This window comes from Musca autumnalis, unplaced genomic scaffold (assembly GCF_047663935.1).
Source record: "Musca autumnalis isolate F117 unplaced genomic scaffold, ASM4766393v1 scaffold_4, whole genome shotgun sequence".
Classification (NCBI taxonomy): Eukaryota; Metazoa; Arthropoda; class Insecta; order Diptera; family Muscidae; genus Musca; species Musca autumnalis.
The window spans coordinates 26,792,857-26,818,137 of record NW_027411977.1 but is presented as its reverse complement, the minus strand read 5'-3'; the positions used below and the strand labels follow the sequence as shown (position 1 = coordinate 26,818,137).

The following is a 25,281-nucleotide window of genomic DNA, read 5'->3' as shown; positions in this document are numbered from 1 at the left end:
TTTTGTGATTAGTTTTCATTTGCAATGATTTAACTCTGAGGTAAAGTATAGAATGGTGCCGGGACTAGCAGAGCCTGTGAGTGAAATTTAACGATATAAAGGAATCAAGTGTTGGGAGTACAGACCGAAACCATTGGATTTGCAATTGCAATATTTGAAGCGTTCTTAAAAGCCTTTAAAAAATCGACCTTTACTATCGTGCTACCTTCCAATAGTGACACTGTTGTAAACTAGTGTATATTCAGGTCACTAGAAAAACTGCAAGTTCATCGACAAATAATGCATGGTTTTTGGCTCCTGGTTAGATATCCACAATTGGTTCATGAACACTTTTTTAATCACTAAAAAAGAATCAGTAGGCTTTGCCAGTGAGTGTACAAAAAACAATAACAGGAGTTAGAGACCTAAACATACTATGAACAGATCACTACTTTTAGAAAATAAACAACATGACCAACGAATTTTTATAAATTTCCTGCGTAAAAAAGACAGTAAAAAATCAAACCGACTATACAATACCCTAAACCACCACGATATCAACAACATTTTTATACCCTCAGCCTTTAGGCTAAAGAGGGTATTTACATTTTGATACGACCAAAAATGTGTCTCATCGAAATAATGGTTTTAGACCCCAAGTATGTTTGTACGATATCCGTTTCAGACAATTTTGAGCCGATCTAGCAATGTCCGTCCGTCTGTCTGTCTGTCCGTCTGGCTGGTGCGCACGATAACTCTCGAACGGATCAATCGATTCGGTTCAAATTTTGGTTATCGAAATATTTTGTCCAGATTCGATATAAGTTCGAAGATGGGCCATATAGGTCCACTCCTTCAGGTACCTCCCCCACAAATGTTCAAAAATTGTCGCAAAACTTGTGCGCACGATAACTCTTGTAGGGAATAACCGATTTGGTCTACACTTTGCACATCGTGTAATTTCTACCAAACTTAGATGAAGTTCCAATATGGACTCAATCGGCCCACTCCTTCGGGTACCTCCCACACAAAATTTCGGATAAGTTCAGTTTAGGACCTGTTCTCGAATCGCTTTGATTTTTGTTTACGCAAGTTGTATTTGCTGTCCTCTATACGACGCTGTAAGTTTTATAAGGGGCAAGTCCATACTTCCTGAGAAAATAGCCTGAAAGTTACAAAACACCCTATGACACCGTGTGTAGTGGTTGGAGCGCAAGATAACTCTCGAACGGACCTGCCGATTCGGTCCAAAATTTGGCTTTCGTAATATTTTGTCCAAACTTAGTTCGAGTTCAAGGATGGATTATATCGGTACACTCCTTCCGGTACCTCCCCCACAAAAGTTCGAAAATGTTCGGAAAATTTGTGCGTACGATAACTCTTGAAGGGAGTAACCGATTTGGTCCATACTTTGCACATTATGAAATTTCTACCAGACTTAGATGAGGTTCCAATATGGACTCAATCGGTAAACTCCTTCGAGTACCCCCCACACAAAATTTCGGAAAAGTTCAGTTTAGGACCTGCTATCGAATCGCCTTGGTTTTTGATGTAACATCTTGTATTCAATGTCCCCTATACGAAGGTACAAGTTTCCTCAGGGGAAGTCCATACTTCCTGAAAAAATAGCCTGAAAGTTGAAAAACAAACCCTATGACACCATGTTTATGGGTGGAAGCGCAAGATAATTCTCGAACGGAAATGCCGATTCCGACCAAAATTTGGCCTTCGTTATATTGTTTCCAAACTTAGTTTATGTTCGTAGATAAGCCATATCGGTCCACTCCTTCAGGTACCTACCCCACAAAAGTTCAAAAATATGCGGAAAAATTGTACGCACGATAACTCTTGATGGGAGTGACCGATTTGGTCCATACTTTACACATTCTCATAATATCTACCAGATATAGATCAGGTTCGAATATGGACGATATTTGTCCACTCCATCCCGTACCTCCCACACAAAATGTTGGATAAGTTCACTTTAAGACCTGTTATTCAATCGCTTTGATTTTTGTTGAAGCAACTTACATTCGCCGCCTCAATTATGATGGTAAAAGTTGTTTCAGGGGCAAGTCCATACTTCTTGAGAAAACAGCCCAAAGGGTGTAAAAACCCCCTATGGCACCCACATGGTCTACGTCGGTCCATTCCTTTAAGTACCTTTTCCGCAAAATTTTTGAACTTTAATCCTAATCAACATTTTTGTCGGTTCATACCAAAATTTTGAAACCCCCTAAATACATAATTTTTTTGTGAAAAAAGTGTTTCAATTTGCACAGGCTGAGGGTATATCTCTGTCGGCAAAGCCGACTGATACTTTTTGCCTTTTTCCAAATTTCAATAAAATGTATGTTCAATCCTCACGGTCGTCTATAAGAAGACATCACGGACTTCTATAAGAAGACCTCATTTTCTTCTATAAGAAGACTTCATGGTCTTATATAAGATGACATCTATAAGAAGGCCCCATGGAGTCTTCTATAACTAGACCTCATGAACTACTATAAGAAGACCTCATTTTCTTTTATAAGAAGATTCCATGGTCTTCTATAAGAAGACTTCACTGACTTCTATAGGAAGACCACATGGTCTTCTGTAAGCAGACTTCATGGTTATCAATAAAACCCTATTGTCTTATAAAAGAAGAAATTATGGTTTTCTTGACGAAGATCTAACTGTTTCCTATAAGAATACCTCGTGGTCTTCTATATGAAAACTTTATGATTTTCTATAAGAAGGTCTCATGGTTTGCTATAAGAAAACCTAATGTCCTTCTAACAATAGACTTCAGTTTTTTCTATAAGAAAACCTGGTGGTCTTCTATAAGAATACGATATTGTCTTATATTAGAATAACTTATGGTTTTCTTTAAGAAGATCTCATGGTCTTCTATGAGAAGATCTATCTTCTATCAGAAGACCTCATGGTTTTCTATAAGAAGACCTCATGATCTTCTATAAGAAGACCTCATGTTATTCTATAAGATGACCTAATGATCCTCTATAAGAAGACCTAATGGTCTTCTAAAGGTCTTCTAAAGGAAGACCGAATTGTCTTCTAAAGGAAGACCTAATGGTCTTCTAAAGGAAGACCTAATGGTCTTCTAAAGGAAGACCTAATGGTCTTCTAAAGGAAGACCTAATGGTCTTCTATAAGAAGACCTCATGATATTCTATAAAGAAGACCTCATGGTCTTCTATAAGAATACCTCATGGTCTTCTAAAAGAAGACCTCACGATCTTCCATAAGAAGACCTCATGTTCTTCTATAAGAGGACCTCATGTTCTTCTATAAGGGGATCTCATGTTCTTCTATAGGAAGACCTCATGGTCTTGTATAAGAAGACCTCATGTTCTTGTATAAGAAGACCTCATGGTCTTCTATAAGAAGACCTCATGGTCTTGTATAAGAAGACCTCACGGCCTTCTATAAGAAGACCGCACGGCCTTCTATAAGAAGACCTCATGGTCTTCTATAAGAATACCTCATGGTCTTCTGTAAGAAGACCTCATGGTCTTCTATAAGAAGACCTCATGGTCTTCTATAAGAAGACCTCATGGTCTTCTATAAGAAGACCTCATGGTCTTCTATAAGAAGACCTCATGGTCTTCTATAAGCAGACCTCATGGTCTTCTATAAGCGGACCTCATAGTCTTCTATAAGAAGACCTCATGGTCTTCTATAAGAAGACCTCATGGTCTTCTATAAGAAGACCTGATGGTCTTCTATGAGCAGACCTCATGGTCTCCTATTAGAAGACCTCATGGTCTTCTATAAGAAGATCTGATGGTCTTCTATAAGAAGACCTGATGGCCTTTTATACGAAGACCTGATGGCCTTCTATACGAATACCTGATGGCCTTCTATTCGAAGACCTGATGGTCTTTTTTAAGAGGACGTGATGGTCTTCTATAAGAAGACCTGTTGGCCATCTATAAGAAGACCTTATGGTCTTCTGTAAGCAGACCTCATGGTCTTCTATAAGAAGACCTCATGGTCTTCTATAAGCATACTTCATGGTCTTCAATAAGAAGACCTCATGGTCTTCAATAAGAAGACCTCATGGTCTTCTATAAGAAGACCTCATGGTCTTCTATAAGAATACCTTATGGTCTTCTATAAGAAGATCTCATGGTCTTCTATAAGAAGACCTCATGGTCTTCTATATGAAGACCTCATGGTCTTCTATAAGAAGACCTCATGGTTTTCTATCAGCAGACATGATTTTCTTCTATATGAAGACGGACTTCTATGTGAAGACCTCATGGGTGAAAACCTCATGGGTTTTGTACACATTTTCTTTGCACCAATTGACAAGCGTAGTTTTTTAGCTATTGTAAAATTTTGCACGACTTTCGTTTTTTAGCGAGTGTCGATCACGATTGAATCCAGTTTTTCATAGTGCTATAGGATGGTCCTTTATCGACATACAAATATTTAATTTGATCGTTGCACCCTTGCCGTGAATATCCACGTCGAAAATTGTGAAAAATGATTAGACGAAAATGTCCACAAGTAAATTTCATTTTTTTGCAAAGTGATTTTTTCAGGACTCTATAAACAGTACTCTCAAACTGTCTTGGGTACAGTTAGGCTAAAAACTGCCAAACTTTACAAAAATAAAAGTTATTGTGCAGGGTGCCCGGACATAACTTCCAAAATTCGTTGGGAGTTACGTCCGTCAAGCAAAGAGGACATAACTCCCACAAAAAACGCGGACATAACTCCCAACCATTTTTTTTACCCTCAGCATTTATGCTAACGATTGTCTACACACTTTCATACGGGCAAAATGTGCCTCATCGAAATAACGGTTTTAGACCCCAAGTATGTTTGGACGAAATGTGTTTCAGACAATTTGGAGTCGATTTAGCAATGTCCGTCCGTATGTCTGTCTGGCTGGCTGGAGCGCACGACAACTCTCGAACGGATCAACCCATTCGGTCCAAAATTTGGCTTTCGTAATATTTTGTCCAAACTTAGTTTAAGTTCGGAGATGGGTTATATCTGTTCACTACTTCCGGTACCTCCCCCAAAAAACTTCGCAAATGTTCGGAAAATTTGGGCGCACGATAACTCTTGATGGGAGTAACCGATTTGGTATCTACTTTGCACACCGTGAAATTTATACTAGACTTAGATGAGGGTCTTATATGGACACATTCCTTCCACTCCTTCGGGTACCTCCCACACAAAATTTTGGAAAAGTTCACTTTAGGACATGTTCTCGAATCGCTTTGATTTTTCTTGTAGCAAGTTCTATTCACTGTTCTCTAAACGACAGTACAACTTCCATCAGGGGCAAGTCCATTCTTCCTGAGAAAATAGCCTGAATGGTGCAAAAACCCTTCTGACACCGTATGTAGTGCTTGGAGCGCAAGATAACTCTTGAACGGATCTGCCGACTTGGTCCACAATTTGGCCTTCGTAATATTTTGTCCAAACTTAGTTTAAGTTCGGAGATGGGTCATATCGGTCCACTCCTTCCGGTACCTCCCTCACAAAACTTCGGAAATTTTCGGAAAATTTGTGCGCACGATAACTCTTGAAGGGAGTTACCGATTTGATCCATACTTTGCACAACGTGAAATTTCTACTAACTTAGATGAGGTTCTAAACTGGGCTCAATCGGTCCACTCGGTGTTTCATCAGGGGCAAGTCGATACTTCTGAGAAAATAGCCTGAATATTGCAAAAACCCTTCTGACACCGTATGTAGTGGTTGGAGCGCAAGATAACTCTTGAACGAACCGGCCGACTCGGTCCACAATTTGGCCTTCGTAATATTTTGTCCAAACTTAGTTTAAGTTCGGAGATGGGTCATATCGGTCCACTCCTTCCGGTACCTCCCTCCAAGAGTTCGAAAATGTTCGGAAAAATTGTGTGTATGATAACTCATGATGGTAGAGACCTATTTGGTCCATACTTTGCACATCCCAATATATCTACCAAAAATATATCAGGTTCGAATATGGACTATATCTGTCCACTCCTTCGGGTACCTCCCACACAAAATTTTGGATTAGTTAATTTTAAGAACTGCTCGGGAATCACTTTGATTTTTGTTGAAGCAACATTTATTCGCTGCTTCAATTACGACGGTAAAAGTTTTTTCAGGGGCAAGTCCATATTTCTTGAGAAAACAGTCCGAAAAGTGTAAAAAACCCTCTATGGCACCATGCACTATAGGTCAAACAGCCCATTTTACTGGCCAAAAGTCAGATTTCTCACTCTGTATTTTCACTTATTTTGTGTTACTTTCTTGTAAGAAACACTTCAAATATAATAAAAATAAATTTTGTTTTTGTATGAGAAATTATACCGTTACATGGCAGGCTGCCAAATGTGTATTATCCAAATATCTTTAAAAACTTGTTAAGGAAATATGTTTACTTGTATACGTTCCGGGTGAAACAAAATCACAATATTAGCATAAGTAACGATTTGATTAGAAAGTATTCGATATTTATTTATCAAAAATGCCATCCTATCATCATTTATGTGTATAAACAGTTATTCAATCGGTGTTAACTTTGAATTTTCGAAGAAAGTAGAACATTTTGAGGTTATGTACGCTTTTAAAGCCTCGGCAACGTTCGGCAATGAAAGTGAAAATTGAAATTGGTTCATTAACTCGTGCTGAATGCAGAAAATTTTATGTGATTTTGCGTAAATTTGCTCGACAGGAATTATACAACTTTTTTTAGGTTACCATATTTTCCATAATATTGATTTTTTTGAAGTCAGGGTTAAACCTCTTACCAAATAATGTTAGCCAAATTGGAGTCTACGGCATTCTGCTGTGTTCTAAAGATACAATTTGTACAAATCTTTTATAAATATATACAGTTTTAGTCAAAATATGTAACATCATATTGTGGGATTTTCAAGGTAATAATTTTAAGGCATATTCACATTAGAACTAAAACGAAACACAACAAAAAAACTTCTGAACATATCGAACGTCGATGCCTTCAATCCTGTAGACAAATAACAGACCATCCAGTTTTTGTCCCCAGCGGGTTAAGGTACCAGCTGTGTATTTGGTCCATAAAGGGTTAATTTTTTGGCACACGTTGTTCCATTTTTCTCCCTGAACCTAAAAACGCTATATTAAATTAAACCAAATACTTGTTTTAACTTTAAGACTTTTGGCCAATAAAATGGCCCGTTTGACCTATAGTGCCATGTAGTGGTTGGAGGGCACGAAAACTCTCAAACCAAATACTGAGTTGATCCACACTTTTTATATCGTAATATTTCTTCGAATATTAGATGAAATTCGAAGGTGGTGCTTGTAGATCCACTCCTTCCGGTACGTCCCCCAACAATTCGAAAATATTAGCTAAAATAGTACGCCTGATATCTCATAAACAGAGCAACCCGGTTAAGGGTCTGTGCGAGGATCCCTTGAAAATTTTTACCTAGTGGTCCGGTTTACAGCGATATCATGTTTTTCGTATGAATATGGTAAGAATGCTTTACCTTACTTCTTTCTTATACTCCCTAAGTACGTACCAAAAAACTGTGTTCACAATTCTTACCTTATTTTATTGCCGTTTTAACTTTATTATAAACCACCAAATAAACGTCTAATAGCTTAAAACAAAGACAATACATTATGTATTTTTTCGATGCATGTATGTATGTTTATCAATGGGTTTTAACCATAACCTATGACACTAAAAATCAGTTAAAAAGTAAACAAGACACACACACACAACTTAAATAGCACAACGACGACTTATAACAGGTCGTTGGCATTGTAGTCGCCCTCTAGCATTTTAATGAAATTTACATTTTACATATCTAAAATCTTATTTCTTTAAAACCAGCTTTTATTTGTTGTTTATTTTGAATGGTTTTGTTTTCTTTCTTTTCAACCGACAACTATTATGCAAATGCGGGTTAATTCACACACACACACATAGATTTACTTTTAACCAAATATAAAAGACAAAAACAATAATCGCATCTTTCGTTTCAACTGAAAGAAATACCTTAAAACAGATTAATTAATAATTGTTGAATTTAATGGTCCCTCTGTTACAGCGATACCATAACCTATCTCAACACCGAACCCATCTTCAAAGAAAGATGAAAGATATGAAAAAGCAAAACCAAAACCAAAAGACACAAACAACAAAATAGTGTTAATATGCAGCATTTGCATTTATCATTAGACCAGAAGCAAAAAGTTGTAAACAAGTTTAGGGCCACATTTGTGCGTTAAATTTTTTCACATTTTTTTTCGGATATATAAACGAAATGGTACAGCGTATTTATAGTCACAAATCTCATAGATTTCATTGTAAACACATCCAATTAAAACAAGAAAAAAAACAAACTTCAATCATGAAATTCATCATTGTCTTCGTTGCCCTCTTCGCCTTGGCTTTGGCCTCCCAAGATGCTGAAACTTTGCGTTACGATTCCAATGTAGAACCTGAACAGTATTCATACGCCGTTGAGACCAGTGATGGCAAAACTGCCCAGGAAGAAGGACATCTTGAGGATCAAGGTACTGAAGATGAAGCTATCGTAGTTAAGGGTTCCTACTCCTATGTTGGTGATGATGGTCAAACTTACTCTGTCAACTATGTTGCCGATAAGAATGGTTTCCAACCCCAAGGTGCTCATTTGCCCGTTGCCTAAATAAGTGTTCCTGCAAATGTTGTTATATTATTGTTGTTAGTTTTATAAGCAAAATAAATTTTAATTAAAATATTACAAAAAAAAAACTAAATATTTTTATTTTCATTTGTGCCAAAGACTACGGATGGAAAAAAGGTTAATAACGTTTGGATTATGTTATCAAGAAGAAGAAAAGTCAGGTTATCATACCTTTGATTTTGAAAAAAAAATCAGTTAGAATCGATTTCCATTGCAGCATCAGCGAGCAAAAGGAAGCATTATCCAACAGGCATTGGAAGACGCTTTATTATAAGCTCAAATGTGTCGTTCCACAAAGAAGCAACCGTGTACAACCAGCTTTGCAGAGAGAGCATTGATATCCCAACCTCATGTCATTCAGGAATCCATATATATCTACAAGGAAGCGGGATAGAGCATGCAATTTAAGACTGGGTCGATTGCTATTTTGTTTCGGGCTTATTCGCACAGATCCATACAACAATCTTATAAACGTTGATCCTATTTTAATACCCTATACCACTTTGTGGTAAGTAGTATTATGTATTTCTGCATTTGTATGTAACATGCATAAGGAAAAGAGGTAGATCCATAGTTCATTTTGGGGACATACATAGAATAACTTTCTGAGTCGATTTATTTATGTCCATCCGCCCGTTCGCAACGTACAGGTCCGATTCAGATGAAAATTGGGAAATATATTTTTTTACCCATTGGAAGAACGCTGTTGCTTTTGGTGAAAATCGGTTCAGATTTGGATATAGCTCCCGTATATATTTTCGGTCGATTTCACGTATTTGCTGCACCAAACGCGCTGTATACGTCCGATTTCGTCGAAATTTGGAATGTGTGACTGAATTCAATCTATATACTATGAAGCGAAAAAAAGAAAAAAATTCTCAAAAAATTTCCTGTTGCACGAATGAATTACCTTTTGCCTATTATTGACTATAATAACTTTTATTATTTTTAAATATTGAAAAAGGTCCTGCACAAACCACTCATAATTTATATGATATGTGAAATTTAATTATATATGTATGCTATAAAATGATATAATATATATATATAATAATATATGTAATCAAATTATGATAAATTTAGTGAAAAATAAAAGGTTATTCCATTTTAGTTATGTCGCGTGAATTTAAAGTTTATTTTCAGTCATATATTCAGAACATTTTTAAAATGACATTGTGGGTGACCATTTTTCGATTCACCTTATAATTAAGATTTTATCTACTCATAGTGGACAGTGAAAGCATATGGAAGTCGGTAAAACAATCGCTAAAATCAATAGCAGATAATAATTTAGGAAGCAATCCAAGAAAACGGAAGAATGAATGGATGACTACAGAAATACTGGGCCTAATGGAAGAACGTCGAAAATATAAGAATTCCAACTACGAATTATATCATGAATTAAATAAAGAAGTACAATCTGCAATCAGAGCAGCGAAAAATGACAATCTTAACAAACAATGCCAGGAGATCGAAAGATTACAAGAACTTCATGACGATTTTAATCTCCACAAAAAAATTAAGGAAGCAGCGGGAATATATCGTAAATCACTGCCAAAAGTTCTATACAACAGCAACAATGAAGCTGTTTTTGATATTACGGAGAAAAAAGCTATATGGCAGAATTACATAACCTCTCTTTATACAGATGAAAACAGATCAAACTACGACATAATGGAACCCGAGCCACAAGTAGGAACTCCGATAACTAAACACGAAACTGAAGCTGCTATTAAATCTTTAAAAATGAAGAAAGCATGTGGTCCAGATGAAATCCCATCCGAAATTCTTAAACTGATTGAAGGCGATAATATCAACATACTTGTAAGGCTTATTAATTGCATATATGAAACCGGTAAATATCCACAGGACTGGCTAAAATCTACGTTCATAGCTATTCCTAAAAAAGGACATCCAAAAGCATGCAACGATTATAGACTAATTAGTCTTATGAGCCATACCCTTAAAATTTTTCTCAAGATAATTCATGGCAGGATATATAAAAGATGTGAAAATGTTATGGGATTCTCTCAATTCGGCTTTAAAGAAGGTATGGGAACACGTGAGGCGCTTTTTTCAATTGAAGTTCTTCTTCAAAAATGTAAAAATGCTCAAAAAGACGTTTATATTTGCTTTATAGACTATGAAAAAGCATTTGATACAGTCAAACACGATAAACTTGTAGAAATCCTTGCATCTATTGGTATCGAAGAAAAGGAAATTCGCTGCATAAAAAGTTTATATTGGCAACAGACCGCACAGGTTGATGTTGAAGGAGAGATGACTGAAGATATAATAATATCTAAAGGTGTCAGGCAAGGATGTATATTGTCACCTTTACTATTCAATGTATACTCCGAAAAAATATTTCAGGAATCATTTAAAGATGTTCAGAAAGGAATATTTGTAAATGGCGCTTTCATCAACAATAGTTGTGTCTTTTTACTTTTTCAGTAATAATTATTCAGTAACTTCTTTTCAGAGAGTAAGAGAGATTTTACTCTTTGATACGAAAATAGAGAAAAAAGTAAAAAGACAGCATTTAGTAAACTTTAGCAACATAACAGTTGATAACCAAAACAAAAACATTGGCGCCAATATATGAACGAAAAAATAACTCCAAAGCAATGAAAAAGTTCTTCAATTTTAAGCAAAATAAATAGAAAATAATTAATATATTAATAAAATAATCAATAAATAAACCTGAGTCGTAATATTTATAGATTTTTCCACAAAAAAATAAGATAAACATTGAGCAGCTGACTATTAGCAGATGATTAAAAAACAGCTGATCGAACTTGCTAAAGGTTGCTGGGAAAAATTCTTTCAGCAACTTTTAGCAATTTCTCACCAAACAACTGTCAAACTTGTTCTCTCACTTCGCTCTCTTTTACTGAACTTTTGTGTAAAAAGACAGCATTTAGTAACATTTCGTAATAATTATTACAAATTATCACGTAAAAAGACACACCTAATATAAGATATGCAGACGATACAACAATCTTAGCTGACAGCATGTCAGGCCTTCAATATCTCTTAAATAGGCTGGTAGCACAAAGCGAGTTGTTTGGGTTAAAAATCAATATTAAGAAAACGAAATATATGATTGTGAGCAAAGAAAACCGCTGTCCCCCTTTCACACTAACAGTATAATATACACCAGTAGAGAGAGTATACAGCTTTAAATATCTCGGTGCAGTGATAAATGACAAGCTGGATAACTCATCCGAAATAAGATGCCGAATTGAAATGGCGAGGGAAGCATTCATCAAGTACAAGAAAATCTTTACCAGCCATGATATAAACATAAAAACCAAGCTGCGATACATGAAAACAGATGTATGGTCAGTTCTGTTATACGCTGTCGAAGTTTGGACCTTAAAGGCAACAGATATTAAAAAACTAGAAGCTTTTGAAATGTGGACATACAGAAGAATATTGAAAATTCCATGGACGCAGTTTGTTTCAAACAGTGAGGTACTGCAAAGGCTACACCAGGAAAAGGAAATAATCCATATAATAAAAAAACGAAAAACAGCTTATCTTGGTCATATAATGCGAAACAACAAATATAAGCTACTCCAAAATATAATCCGAACAAAAATTGAAGGAAGACCCACTAGAGGAAGAAAAGAAATGATATGGATTAATAACATACAGGAGTGGACTGGTGTCCAAGATGTTGGGAATCTTCTCAGCGAAAGCCGAAACAGAGAGTCATTTGCTGAGATAATAAGAAATTTATAAACACCAAAATGAAATTTATAATGTAACAGATGTAATATGTATGTATATAATTGCATTGATCGCCAAAATTCGAAAAACGAATAGGCAAATAAAGAAGAAGATAGTTAGAAACTCATCAAAATATGATACAGGGATAGGAGGTTGTAAAAAAATCATAACTCTATTGAACACATCTAGAGAGTAAAAACAAGTAATAACGCCGCACAGTGGTTCAGAATCGTTTTCTCCTTGTCAAAACTCTGTAACTAAACAACACATTAAAAACATTCAAATTCGGTCTAGCGGTTGCGGAGGAACTCAAGGTCAAAGTTAAAATTTTGAGCTTTTTTCATATTCTGCATCAAAATATGAGTGTTTTTAAGTTTTTCATATGTTCTAACTATTTAAAACAGGTCAAATCTCAATAAACAACCCATGAAAATACAAAAAATAAAAAAAAATAAAAATTTTTTCACAAAATTTATTTTTTTCCAATATTGAAAAAATTACTCCTTGGGTTTTTATATAAAAAACTCCTATATAAAAAATATGTCGATTTGTATGAAAAAAACTATAATTTATATTGGAAACGGTATGGAAAAAAACACACGTTTTTACCCATATAAACAAATTTAAAAAAGTGTTAAACAGACGGAACCTGGCGGATACAAAAGTATATATTAGCGGCAAGAGGACACACTTGCTGTTCCGTAAAAGTTCTAGTCCACTGAACTAGGAATTTCACTAAAATTTAGTACCTGAAGAAAAATAAAATAGTTCGCTTCGTGTAAACGCTACGGTAATTTATTAAAACGGCTCTTAAAGGCAACAATCCTACCTACATAAAAACAATAAACACAAACAATATCTGTTATAGTTTCTAAGAAATAGCTGATTCTTTCTCCAGAAATTTGGAAAAATTACGTATTTTGTACATACCAATATTTTGATCTATTTTTTGTTTCCTTTAGTTTCAAAATGTTTACTATTGAATCCCATATAGAAATTAAAAATCGGTGACAATCAAAAATTGAATTTTTGGCCAGGAATCGAAGACAAAATGCCAAATTTCAGATATTTCGGTGGGATAATGACGGTGAAACCTTCAAATATTGAAAACCGGGAGGCACCGTTCTATGCATAGAAAAAAAGCCACCCCGGAAATTTTGATTAAAAGCTTTATCACCATATATTTGTCGAATGGCGATAAAATATTACGAATATAATGGGAAAATGTTTATCAAACATGAAAATTATACTAGAAAGCTATCAACAAACGATTTCAAACAAATAATTTATTGAAATTTGTTTATGGTTATTAATAAATTTCTATAGTTAAAATGGTTTTCAACGTTTGTCGCATGTTCTCGCACTCAAGAGCGAGAGAAACAAATTTTTTAGGGCATAAAGAGAGCGCTACAACAATGTGCTGTGTTTTTTTTTTGTCTTGAGATGTGAGTGTCGTTGCTATGTATATTTCAAAGCATGGTGATGGAATTTTTGCGGCATGGAGGGATGGTGCGTTTGTGTGGCATTTGGCTTGTTTATTTATTTATGCTTGGGTGAAGGCTTGTATGTATACAATAAGTTTGTTACTGTTTTCTTGTTGCTGATTTTTATAAACCAACAAACGAAGAGGGAAAGAAAAAAACGGTACGAGTTCTCATGTTTTTTTTCTGTTTGGGGTAAAGGAAGGCAGATAACATTTTTTAACCATCAGTTTGGTTTATTTTGGCAGTTTCTTTAAAGCAGTTGTTGTATGTGGATCAGTAGTGCATAAATCTGTGTTTGTGTGTTTTCTTAAAGTAAAGGTGCTTTTCAAGTAAATTAAGTGGCCATTACATTTTATAATCGATTTCACGAATATGAAAAAGGATGATAAGAATATTTTATTGGGCAAAGAAGCAACCGCATGTGATATTGGTAATAACATCAAAACATTTTATATATTGAAATACAGTATCGGCCAAAACTAAAGCACGCCCTTAGTACATTTTTTAAATTATAATTTTTTTAAGAAAACAAACAAATAAATTTATTTTTTATTTTTCTTTTTATTTATTTATATCTTTATTATTGTAAAACACAAAAATAAGCAATTCAGAATTTAATAAACAAAAGTTAAAATTCTCGAACTGATCAACAGATTCGGTCCAAAATTTGGCCTTCGTGGTATTTTGTCGAAATTTTGATCAACTCAACGAATATGGACAATATCGATCCACTCTTTCGATATCCTTCCACAGAGTATTTCTAAAATTTTCAGAGAAGTGCAGTTTAAGACCGCTCTGGATAATTAGTAAATATGACTTCACCTCCTTTATGCTAATAATTTAGTCATAAGTAAAAATATGAAATTAATAAATTAATAAACAAAAATACCTATCGGGAAACACTTTGCTTTTTTGCAACAAGCGCTGTCGGGTCCTCTATGATTACAGTACAGGTACAGTCCATACTTCTAAAGAAAATGGCCCGTAAGCTGTAAAGAACACCTACGGCAATCATGTGTAGTGGTTGGTGCGCACGACAACTTTCGAACCGGATACAGTGTTGGTCCAAACTTTGTTTATCGCGATATTTCTGCGAGTCTTATATAAAGTGAATGAACCACATTGGTGAAGAAGTGGAATGACTGGTGGGCGCAATATCTTTTAAAAGGAATGACCCCAAAAATAATATCTACTTCCAAAATAAACTATGTTGGTCAGGTCCATTTCTTCAGGTACCTTCTCCGCAATAAAATAATCAATAAAATCCATATTTTGTTGACAAGTTCATACGTACGCAAATGACTACACAATTCTGAAAATCTCCTAATACATAGCTTTGGGTTAAGGGATTTTGGTTGTGTAGCCGTTGTTCGATCTGTCCATAAATAAAAGTTTCAGTTCACACAGGCTCAGGGTATATTCTAGAGCTGGCAAACCATCGATATTCCCAACATTAGATATTTTCGATATAATGTTTTAAAATATCGATTGCTATCGATATTATCGTTAAGCTGTCATCACCATTAATTTGGAAATGAAAATGGCGGAAATTTCAATGCTTTTCTTGAAATTTTGCACAAGTAGTTCACAGAAATGTGAGGCAGAATAAACAATTGCTTTTATTTTATAAAAAATATAAAAAATACATTTTACTTTACCGAAAAAATGTGTACGTGTGACTACGGGCTTACTTTCTCACACACACATAACCGAAAAGTAGCGAAATTTCTATTTATTTCAATGAATTTCAGGTTAGGGGTTGTTATTCCGATAATATCGATAGGTAAAACTATCTATCGATATTGAATTTTTAAATAACAATCGATATTATCGATAGTGCCATCGATTTTTTGCCAGCTCTAGTATATTCCTGTCCGCAAAGCCCGCTGATACTTGTTGAGATTTTGACGAAGAAGATCCTGTTTCCAACCAGTTTTTTTTATTTCGATGGTCGTCACAAAGTCCTTTGTCGAAGAAGGAAAAAGGAACATTTTTAGAAATGTGTATCCATTGAAAGTACTTCCCAAAATACAATTCAATGTGTAATCGACAGAAAAATCCCTGAAGATGAAATTCAAGGTAATTTTGAAATATTGGAAATAATATGCAATAAATAAAATATAAACTTTAACCTCAATAATCTTGATGTTTTTTTAGATGTTGTTTATAAGCCAAAGTATTGGACGTAATATGCAACAAACGTTCAATAAATACAAATAAACATCTTGTTCTGAACTAAGTAGCACTTGTTACAAATTACGAATAAAAGCTTAAACAACACCTTAAAACTTAACAACAACTATGCGGAAAATTGCTCAAAAAGCCTAACGTGTTCATTAGTCTTTATACTTTCAAATATGTTGGACAATAAGTGTACCAATGTAGTTAAATAATTCTCTGTAATACTTCCTTCAAATACTTCACATATTTCTTTAACAATTTAAAACATTTTAAAATTTTATTCAAAAAGTAAAAAAAAATGTGTAGCATAAGCTAATATCCTATGGGATCGAAAATCATTTCGGGGGGCCCGGGTCGGTGGCTTCCATATAACGGTAACTTCCGATTTTCAATATTTTGGGGATTTAAGCTAAATTTTCCGAAAATCAATTATTTCGCCTGCAATGATTAATAATTTAGTATCCTCTATGCCTAAAAGATGTGATTGTGTCATCCAGCTTATATTTGCGACCTAAAATGTTTTTTGAATTTTTACTTTTGTTTATTAAATTCTAAATTCCTTATTTTTGTGTTTTCCAATAATAAAGATATAAATAAATAAAAAGAAAAATAAAAAACAAATTTATTACTTTGTATTCTAAAAAAAATTATCATTTAAAAAAAATGTACTGAGGGAGTGCTTTAGTTTTGGCCGATACTATATATGTGGATGTACTATTTCTCACATTACAGATACCCATTTTCCGCTGATGACTTTCAATGTGGCAGAATAATGTGTTTTATTTCACAACGAGAAGCGTTCAACGATGTTCCCTGTAATTTATATTTAAAAGTGATTTATTTGTTTTTATACCCTCAGCATACGGGCAAAATGTGCCTCATCGAAATAGTGGTTTTAGACCCCAAGTATGTTTGGACGAAATGTGTTTCAGACAATTTGGAGTCGATTGAGCAATGTCCGTCCGTCTGTCTGTCTGGCTGGCTGGAGCGCACGATAACGATAACGAACGGATCAACCGATTCGGTCCAAAATTTGGCCTTCGTAATATTTTGTTTAAACTTAGTTTAAGTTCGAAGATGGGTTATATCGGTCCACTCCTTCCGGTACCTCCCCCACAAAAGTTCGAAAATGTTCGGAAAATTTGTACGTACGATAACCGATTGGAAAATCGTGAAATGTCTACCAGACTTAGATGAGGTTCCAATATGGACTCAATAGGTCTACTCCTTCGGGTACCTGCCACACAAAATTTCGGATAAGTTCAGTTTAGGACCTGATTTCCCCCCGCAAAACTTTTGTCGGTTTATACGCCGAAAATTGTTAAAACTCCCTATATATGTACATAGGTTTTTTGGGAAAAATTTTTCAATATACACAGGCTGAGGGTATATCTCTGTCGGTCAAGCCGACTGATACTTTTTTACTTGTTATATATTAAAATTAATGTGTGGCACTAAATAATTATGTACTTCTGTTATTAATTATTCCTTTTCGTTTTTCTTTCTTTCATCTGTTATTTTTTATGTACCTATGCGTATGTTGTTGCTTTTGTACTTGGCATTTCAATTAAATAAACAACCACCACCATTTATAAATGTTTTTATGTATTTTTTGTTTGTTTTCGGTTTGAATTTAACAAAAAAAAAAAAAAAAACAACAAAATAATTGTAAATATGAATATTTTTTATTGATTGGAAAAAATGCATCTGTTTTTATTAAAGAAAATATTTTGTTTTTTATCAAGCAAAATGTAATTTTACCGAATTTTGTCAATATGACAATTTTTTTATCGCCGGAAAATCGATATATTTTTCATTGAATATTTGAATTTTTTATCAAATGGCTACAATTTTTTTCTGTGTGGGGGCTATATACGTATACCGACAAATTTTAGGTGGGAAGTCGTGTACCCCTAACGAAGACTAAATACCAAATTATAGCCTTTTTGGTGGGATATTGATGCCACTAGCTTTAAAATAACGAAAATCGGGGGGTACCGTTCTATGGGGGTTATATGAATACCAAATGTCCAAGGAGTGATTGAAACTTCTATAGCTAATTATAAAGCTCTAACTTTAAAATTGCGATCTGTACCTTGATTTCAACAGACAGACGGACAGACGGACATGGTTATATCGACTTAGAATTTTATGCTGGTCTAGAATATATGAGGAAAAGTCAGAACTTTTTAATATTCCATTTGAAAAAATTAAAATTTTTTCTAAAGCTACATGAACGATTTTTGTTACATGGATTGAGAAAAATTTCTATTCTCAAATCTGTTCGAGATACTAATTTTGGATATTGCGCGCAAAAGTTATGGCGGTTTCAATTCTGATTATTAGAAAAAATCTTATAAAAACGCTATTCATTATATCGAGAAACATTGTTAATTTATGGCTTCCTACATACTATATGTTTACTGAGGTCTCATAACTTTAGTGAAAAAGTTGTAAATTTTTACGGAAATTAGAAAATAATTTAAAACAATTGGTAGTTTGCAACTTGTTTTAATAAAATTCAAGCTGTTTATGCAGCTGAAAATACATAAAAATATGTACGTAATCTAAACATCGCGAAGATTCAAATGAAACCAAAACTATACAAATCCGTTTAGTGGTTTGCATATTATAGGAAAAACAAATACATATATTGAGGAAATGTATACAATTTTTGTAAGAGAAAATATTTATTAAAATTTATTTTGCGAGTTAGTTTAAGAGTATGTAGGAAAAATATTTCTATTATATATTCTTGTATTTTATTTAAATTTCACGCAAAAAATCACATTGTTTATTCTATTCACTTCTCGAATACACGCTAACATCTGTCGGAAGATATGGGTATCGTTCAAATAAATGTTGAGTTCCTTTAAATGGGGTATAATCTTATAATAAAACTGTATCGGGTAATTTTCATTTTGAAACGCATGTAAATCGCGAAATCCTCAAAATCACTTGATGCGCATCCTCAAAATTACATTTGTACACATTTGCCAGGATTTACTTTGGCCGCTAAGATGTAGCATCGTCTGCAGTTTAGTGTGCAACAAACTGTATAACGCAGTTGCAGTTGCTGTTTTCGCCGTTCTAGTAGATGTTTTTCTACGATCTATGATTTACATGGTACGGACCGTCAAAAATAGGGTTTTTCGAAATTATATCGCACTAAATTTTGGCCTTTGGCAGTGGATTACTCTGATGCTGTCTGGGCTACAGGGTCAATGTACATATCAAATTATGCGTAAGGGGGATGCAGTTGAAATGTGATACATTAGAAGTGTAATCTTCGTTTTGTATTCTTCTACTTTTACTTTGGACATACAGTCTGTCGCAAAAGTTAGTATACACCGTTGAAATCAAAATGTATTAGGGATAAATATCACTATAACTTATTGAAAACAACAAACAATTAGTTTTATTTGATAGACAAGAAGGTTGTCTTTCGTAATAACAATTAAAAGTGCGCAATATTTGCATAAATTAGCAAATGTACGGTTCGAATCCCAAAAAGACCAAAATTTATGTCGCAAAAGTTAGTATACAAAATGAAACAAAATCTGTACTTAAGGTCATAAAGAGTATATTAATTGGTTTTAATGGCAGTTATAGTACTTATAGTGACAAGTCCAACGTACTCTGGATCGTAAAGTCCACAAAAATTGGTCATCTACAAATACAACAACTGTAGCGACAAAATTCCGGGTGTTATGTCCTGTTTATGAATTCTAAAGCCATGAAATGCTCAGAAAAGCTCTAAAGTTTCAATATGGGGTGATTTTGATCGAGTTTCGACTCGTCCTGTTTGAAAAAACTGGAATTTCTTGAAGGAAACCCATACATTTGAGGCCATTGTCCTTTTGAAACATGTAATAATCCTTTATCCTTACATACTTTTTAGTTAATTTTCTCACAAATGATGTCCCTTTTCATATTCCCACCAAAAGTAAATAGTAGGAGAACCTCAAGATCCGTTGTAAGCCCTACAGTTATACTGTCCTACCGGCCTTTTAGCAGTATCGGACATGCTTCTCATGTCCATAGTGTCAAATGTACTACTAATGTCTAATGAACTACTTCTAACTCATCCATTTACTTGTATTTTGGTCCTAAGTGAAGCGAACACAGTTTTTCAGAACGTTTTTGCACAATACATGCGTTATAACAGCAGAGAAAGTTCTGTATTAAAACTTTAAATTAGCTACATATCCTTCTGTGGTGGTGGAGTATCACGGTAGGGCTTACACCAGAACTTGAGGTTCTCCTACTATTTGTTTTTGGTGGGAATGTGAAAAGGGACATAATTTGTGAGAAAATTAACTGAAAAGGAAAGTCCGTATGTGTAAGTATTAGTAGTACATTTGACACTATGGACATGAGAAGCATGTCCGATACTGCTAAAAGGCCGGTAGGACAGTATAACTGTAGGGCTTACAACGGATCTTGAGGTTCTCCTACTATTTACTTTTGGTGGGAATATGAAAAGGGACATCATTTGTGAGAAAATTAACTAAAAAGTATGTAAGGATTAAGGATTATTACATGTTTCAAAGGGACAATGGCCTCAAATGTATGGGTTTCCTTCAAGAAATTCCCGTTTTTTCAAACAGGACAAGTTGAAACTCGATCAAAATTTCCCCAAATTGAAACTTGAGAGCTTTTCTGAGCATTTCAAGGCTTTAGAATTCATAAACAGGACATAACACCCGGAATTTTGTCGCTACAGTTGTTGTATTTGGAGATGACCAATTTTTGTGGATTTTACGATCCAGTGTACGTTGGACTTGTCACTATAAGTACTATAACTGCCATTAAAAGCAATTAATATACTCTTTATGATCTTAAGTACAGATTTAGTTTCATTTTGTTCGGATTGTGTCTATTCATATACCTATGGAACATTCGCTTTAAATCTTTTTGCATTCTAAATTAAAACATAGAATGCAAAAAGATTTAAAGCCAATGTTCCATAGGTATATGAATAGACACAATCCGGATTATATGTTATTATCTAAACAAATTCAACTTTTAAAAATTATAATTAAGGAAAGAGTGGAAATTGAACAAACAAAATTATTTGAAGATAGATTACGTAATATTAGACCTAGACCAAATGCGTTTCGTAAAATTTATAATGTACTAGGGAAAGCTCATAAGTCTAGTGACATGGAAATATCAGTAAACGGAGTGTCTATGACCGATGAACATGACAAATTAGATTGCCTGAAAAATCATTTTGAACAATTGTACAACGGCCCACCCCCAAATAGGGATTTATCTTCTATTGAGAGTACGATTAATGATGTGTTAAGTCAAGTTCCCGATCATCTAATTAATTTTTCTGTAAATTCATCAGCACTTAATAGTAATTTAGACCCAAGGTTTACTACTATAGAGGAAGTGAGTTTGTCTATTTCTGGTTTGAATAATAAGAAATCTTATGGTCAAGACAATATTTCAAACTTTTTGATTCGCAAGTTCCCATTTAATGCTATAAAATATTTAGTTATAATATTTAACAACTGTATAAACAACTCTTATTTTCCTAAAAATTGGAAAATTGGAAAGATATTGCCTATTAAAAAGAATCCGAATTGTTGCGATATTAATAACTTGAGACCGATTTCCTTGTTATCTAATTTAGGAAAATTGTTGGAGAAAATACTTCGTAAAAAAATGGATTTAGAAATTTCTGTAGAGTATATTCCCCCTTTCCAATTTGGATTCAGAAAAGGTCATTCTACACTAGATGTACTTTCAAAATTTCATAGCGATATTATTTCGCACTTACGTAGGAAATCTTGCACAGTTGCTGTTTCATTGGATGTTGAAAAAGCCTTCGATCGCACATATCATGATGGCATTATTTATAAAATGATTCAGTTAGGTTTTTCGGCTCACATTGTTAAAATATTAAAAAATTTCTTTTCGGATAGACAGTTTTATATCCAACTTGGAAATCTGAAGTCTGATTTAGGTACAATCTCTTGTGGAGTTCCGCAGGGTTCGATTTTGTCCCCCCATTTATTCAGTATTTACATGTATGACTTTCCGCATCAGGTGAATAACTCTGTAGGTGTGTTGTATGCTGATGATTGTCTTTTATATGCTCACGCAGAGTCGCCGAAGGAAGCCCTGTCTTCAATCTCGCAACATTTAAACCATGTAGAGAAATTTTACACAGAGTGGGGAAAAAAAATTAACTCGTCAAAGAGTGAAGCAATTTGTTTGAGAAACGCTTCTGGAAAATGTAAAAGGTGGGTCGTGCCCGAGAGTAAGTCTTTGAGACTGTTTCCAAATGGTACATAAATACCTTTTAGAGATAGTCTCAAATACTTAGGGGTACGTTTCAATAAACTTGTCAAGTTTAACGAGAATGCGAGAGGCTTTATGGGAAAGGCAAATCGTATTAAGGCGTCACTTAATGTACTCTTTACTAGCAAAGCGTTGCCTGTAAGGACAAAATTATTATTGTATAAAACCTGCATTCGACCAGCCCTTTTGTATGCTTTCCCTATTTGGTTCTCTATCTCGCCAACTGTAATGAATAAAATGGAAGTGTTAGAGAGAAAGGTTCTTCGACTTTGCATCGGAAAACATTTTCAAAGTTTTAACAAGCGTTTTTCAAACAATTATGTTTACAATTCTGCCGGTGTTAAGCCCTTATCTGTGTACTCATTGCAGCTAGTAAAAAATTATACCAATAGTCTTCTTAGTCATTCTAACTCTTTAATCCAGAGTTCTATTAGAGATAAAGCTAATTTTAACTGGTCGAACACCAATTACATTTCCTCTTTCGGAATAGATTTAAGAATGGATTTGGCTTCAGTTCAGTGTCCAGACTTTTTTATTCGTGCATCACCTGGAATTCACAGGGGATGAACTAGTCATGTACACCACCTCCCCGTCCAGAGTATTTATTTTTTTAAATATTCTGTCGGGAAGGTGGTATATTTGATTAGTTTTGGGGGGTTAAATAAATAATAGATTAAGTATAGGTTAGATTTAGTATTAAGAGAAAATAAGATGAGACAAACTCTCAAAATATGAAAGGGCCGGGAGCAAGCTCGATTTAAACATATTTACACATTTTATTATGTGCTACACAAATTATTATATAAGTCTGAAACTGATTATTTGCAACAACTATTGTTATTAAATCAACACATAAAAGGTTTAAGTTGTCTTTATACATTGTACTCATTCAAAATTCGTATGATTTTAAAATGAAGACTCAATAAATTTTGATTTGATTTGATTTGTTCGAAAATATCAAGAATTTTTTACACAGTTCCACGAGGATTCTCCGTTGTATACTAACTTTTGCGATATAAATGTTGGTCTTTTTTGGATTCGAACCGTAAATTTGCTAATGTATGCAAATATTGCGCACTTTTAATTGTTATTACCGAAGACGACCTCCGTGTTTCTCAAATAAAACTAATTGTTTGTTGTTTTCAATAAGTTATTGTGCTTTTTATCTCTAATACATTTTGGTTTCAACGGTGTATACTAACTTTGCGACAGACTGTACATACATATATCCGTAATTGAAACGGTTTAACCGCCAATTGAACAACGTAAAAAACTAGTTTACTTCAACGTGTTGTTACCTATTTTTATTTATTTACACGGTCTTAGCATCCGCGAAAACTTTTTTAGCCACATTTTTGGAGCTTTTATTAAAAACTCTTCGTCTGATCCAACTATGGTCATATTTCGTGGTACATTGCAATATTTCGCGAATTATAACAGTGCAAACCTTGGCTTCATCAATGTTAATTTTTTTTTTACTTTTCGTCATATACACTTTATAGGGTCTCCGACGAATATTTCGATGTGTTACAAACGGAATGGTAAATATAATTACACCCTGCATATAATGGTGGAAGGTATAAAAATATATACGTTCCAAAGGTTATTTTTGTATTATAAAACACTTTGCACTTCGTGTTATATCTTCCACTGGATTATAATATAAAAGCCAATGATGTTTGAGCACTTTAGGGCTGTCGACGCCTTGGTATGCTTTTCTTGAGTCTCTCTCAGAATTTGGCGTAGAGTGAAGCCCTGGTCTGTGGTGCTCCAAACCAGATTGTTTAAGATGCACAGGAAACTTTTCCTTCGGTGTATAGCTAAAACATACCATTTGTTGGATCTGCATGCCGTCAGTTAAATCTTGCTAGTAGTTTAAATCATCATCCCTATATGATTGTGGGGCCGGTCTTGAATAACTTAGCTGGTAGGGCATCAGCAGCTCCGGCTGCCTCATTTCCCTTCAGCTGTTTAATTGCATTCCAGATCTCACATTGACACGGTACTCGTGGTATATGGTAGATACGAAGAAGGTGTCATACCATTCAACTGCAACTTAAATCCTACTCTGCTCTCTTGAATATGCGAGAAGTTTGTTCGTCTTCCACCTTAGATAGTATTAGGAAATTTTTTTTTTCGGCAATACAATTATCTTCGATTTTTGTTTTCAGTTTAATATACATTTTATTTTAGAGCCCATTAGCATGAATAAATAAAATAACACGAACGAAACTACTTCCCGAAAACAGTTTAGAAATTAAAAATTCATATATTAAGATGACAGAAACCATCAAATTTTCAAAAATATGTTTACATTAAAGAAAAACGTCGGCGGCTTGCATTTGACTTCAGAGATTTGCATTAATTGAATTGATCTAGTTTAGACATGTAAACTGGTCCACTGTGATGTGACCGAATCACTGTTGATTGACATTTGTTTCGTGTGTACTTTAAAACGATATATAAATGCTAATTTACAAACGAATCGATACACATTACCTTTTTGCTTTTCAAAGTTGACGACACGTTTAGCAGATCATCACTGAAAATCAGCATGAAATTCATCATTGTCTTCGTTGCCTTATTCGCCTTGGCTTTGGCCTCCCAAGATGCTGAAACTTTGCGTTACGATTCCAATGTAGAACCTGAACAGTATTCATACGCCGTTGAGACCAGTGATGGCAAAACTGCCCAGGAAGAAGGACATCTTGAGGATCAGGGTACTGAAGATGAAGCTATCGTAGTTAAGGGCTCATACTCCTATGTTGGTGATGATGGTCAAACTTACTCCGTTAACTATGTTGCAGACAAGAATGGTTTCCAACCCCAAGGTGCTCATTTGCCTGTTGCCTAAACCAAAGATTTTTGTTATAAATAATTTAATTGTTGTTAATGTGTTTTAAATAAAAAAA

The 25,281-nt window shown here is 34.4% G+C and overlaps 2 protein-coding genes across 2 annotated transcripts; both read left to right on the top strand.

Moving 5' to 3' along the window:
• Positions 1–8,315: 8,315 nt before the first annotated feature.
• On the top strand, positions 8,316–8,636 carry LOC141401618 (larval cuticle protein 65Ag1-like). Its single transcript, XM_073981949.1, has one exon. The coding sequence runs from the start codon at positions 8,337–8,339 to the stop codon at positions 8,634–8,636; it is 300 nt and encodes a 99-aa protein (XP_073838050.1). The 5' UTR covers positions 8,316–8,336.
• Positions 8,637–24,923: 16,287 nt separating this feature from the next.
• Positions 24,924–25,223, top strand: LOC141401608 (larval cuticle protein 65Ag1-like). Its single transcript, XM_073981936.1, has one exon. The coding sequence runs from the start codon at positions 24,924–24,926 to the stop codon at positions 25,221–25,223; it is 300 nt and encodes a 99-aa protein (XP_073838037.1).
• The last annotated feature ends 58 nt before the right edge of the window (positions 25,224–25,281 follow it).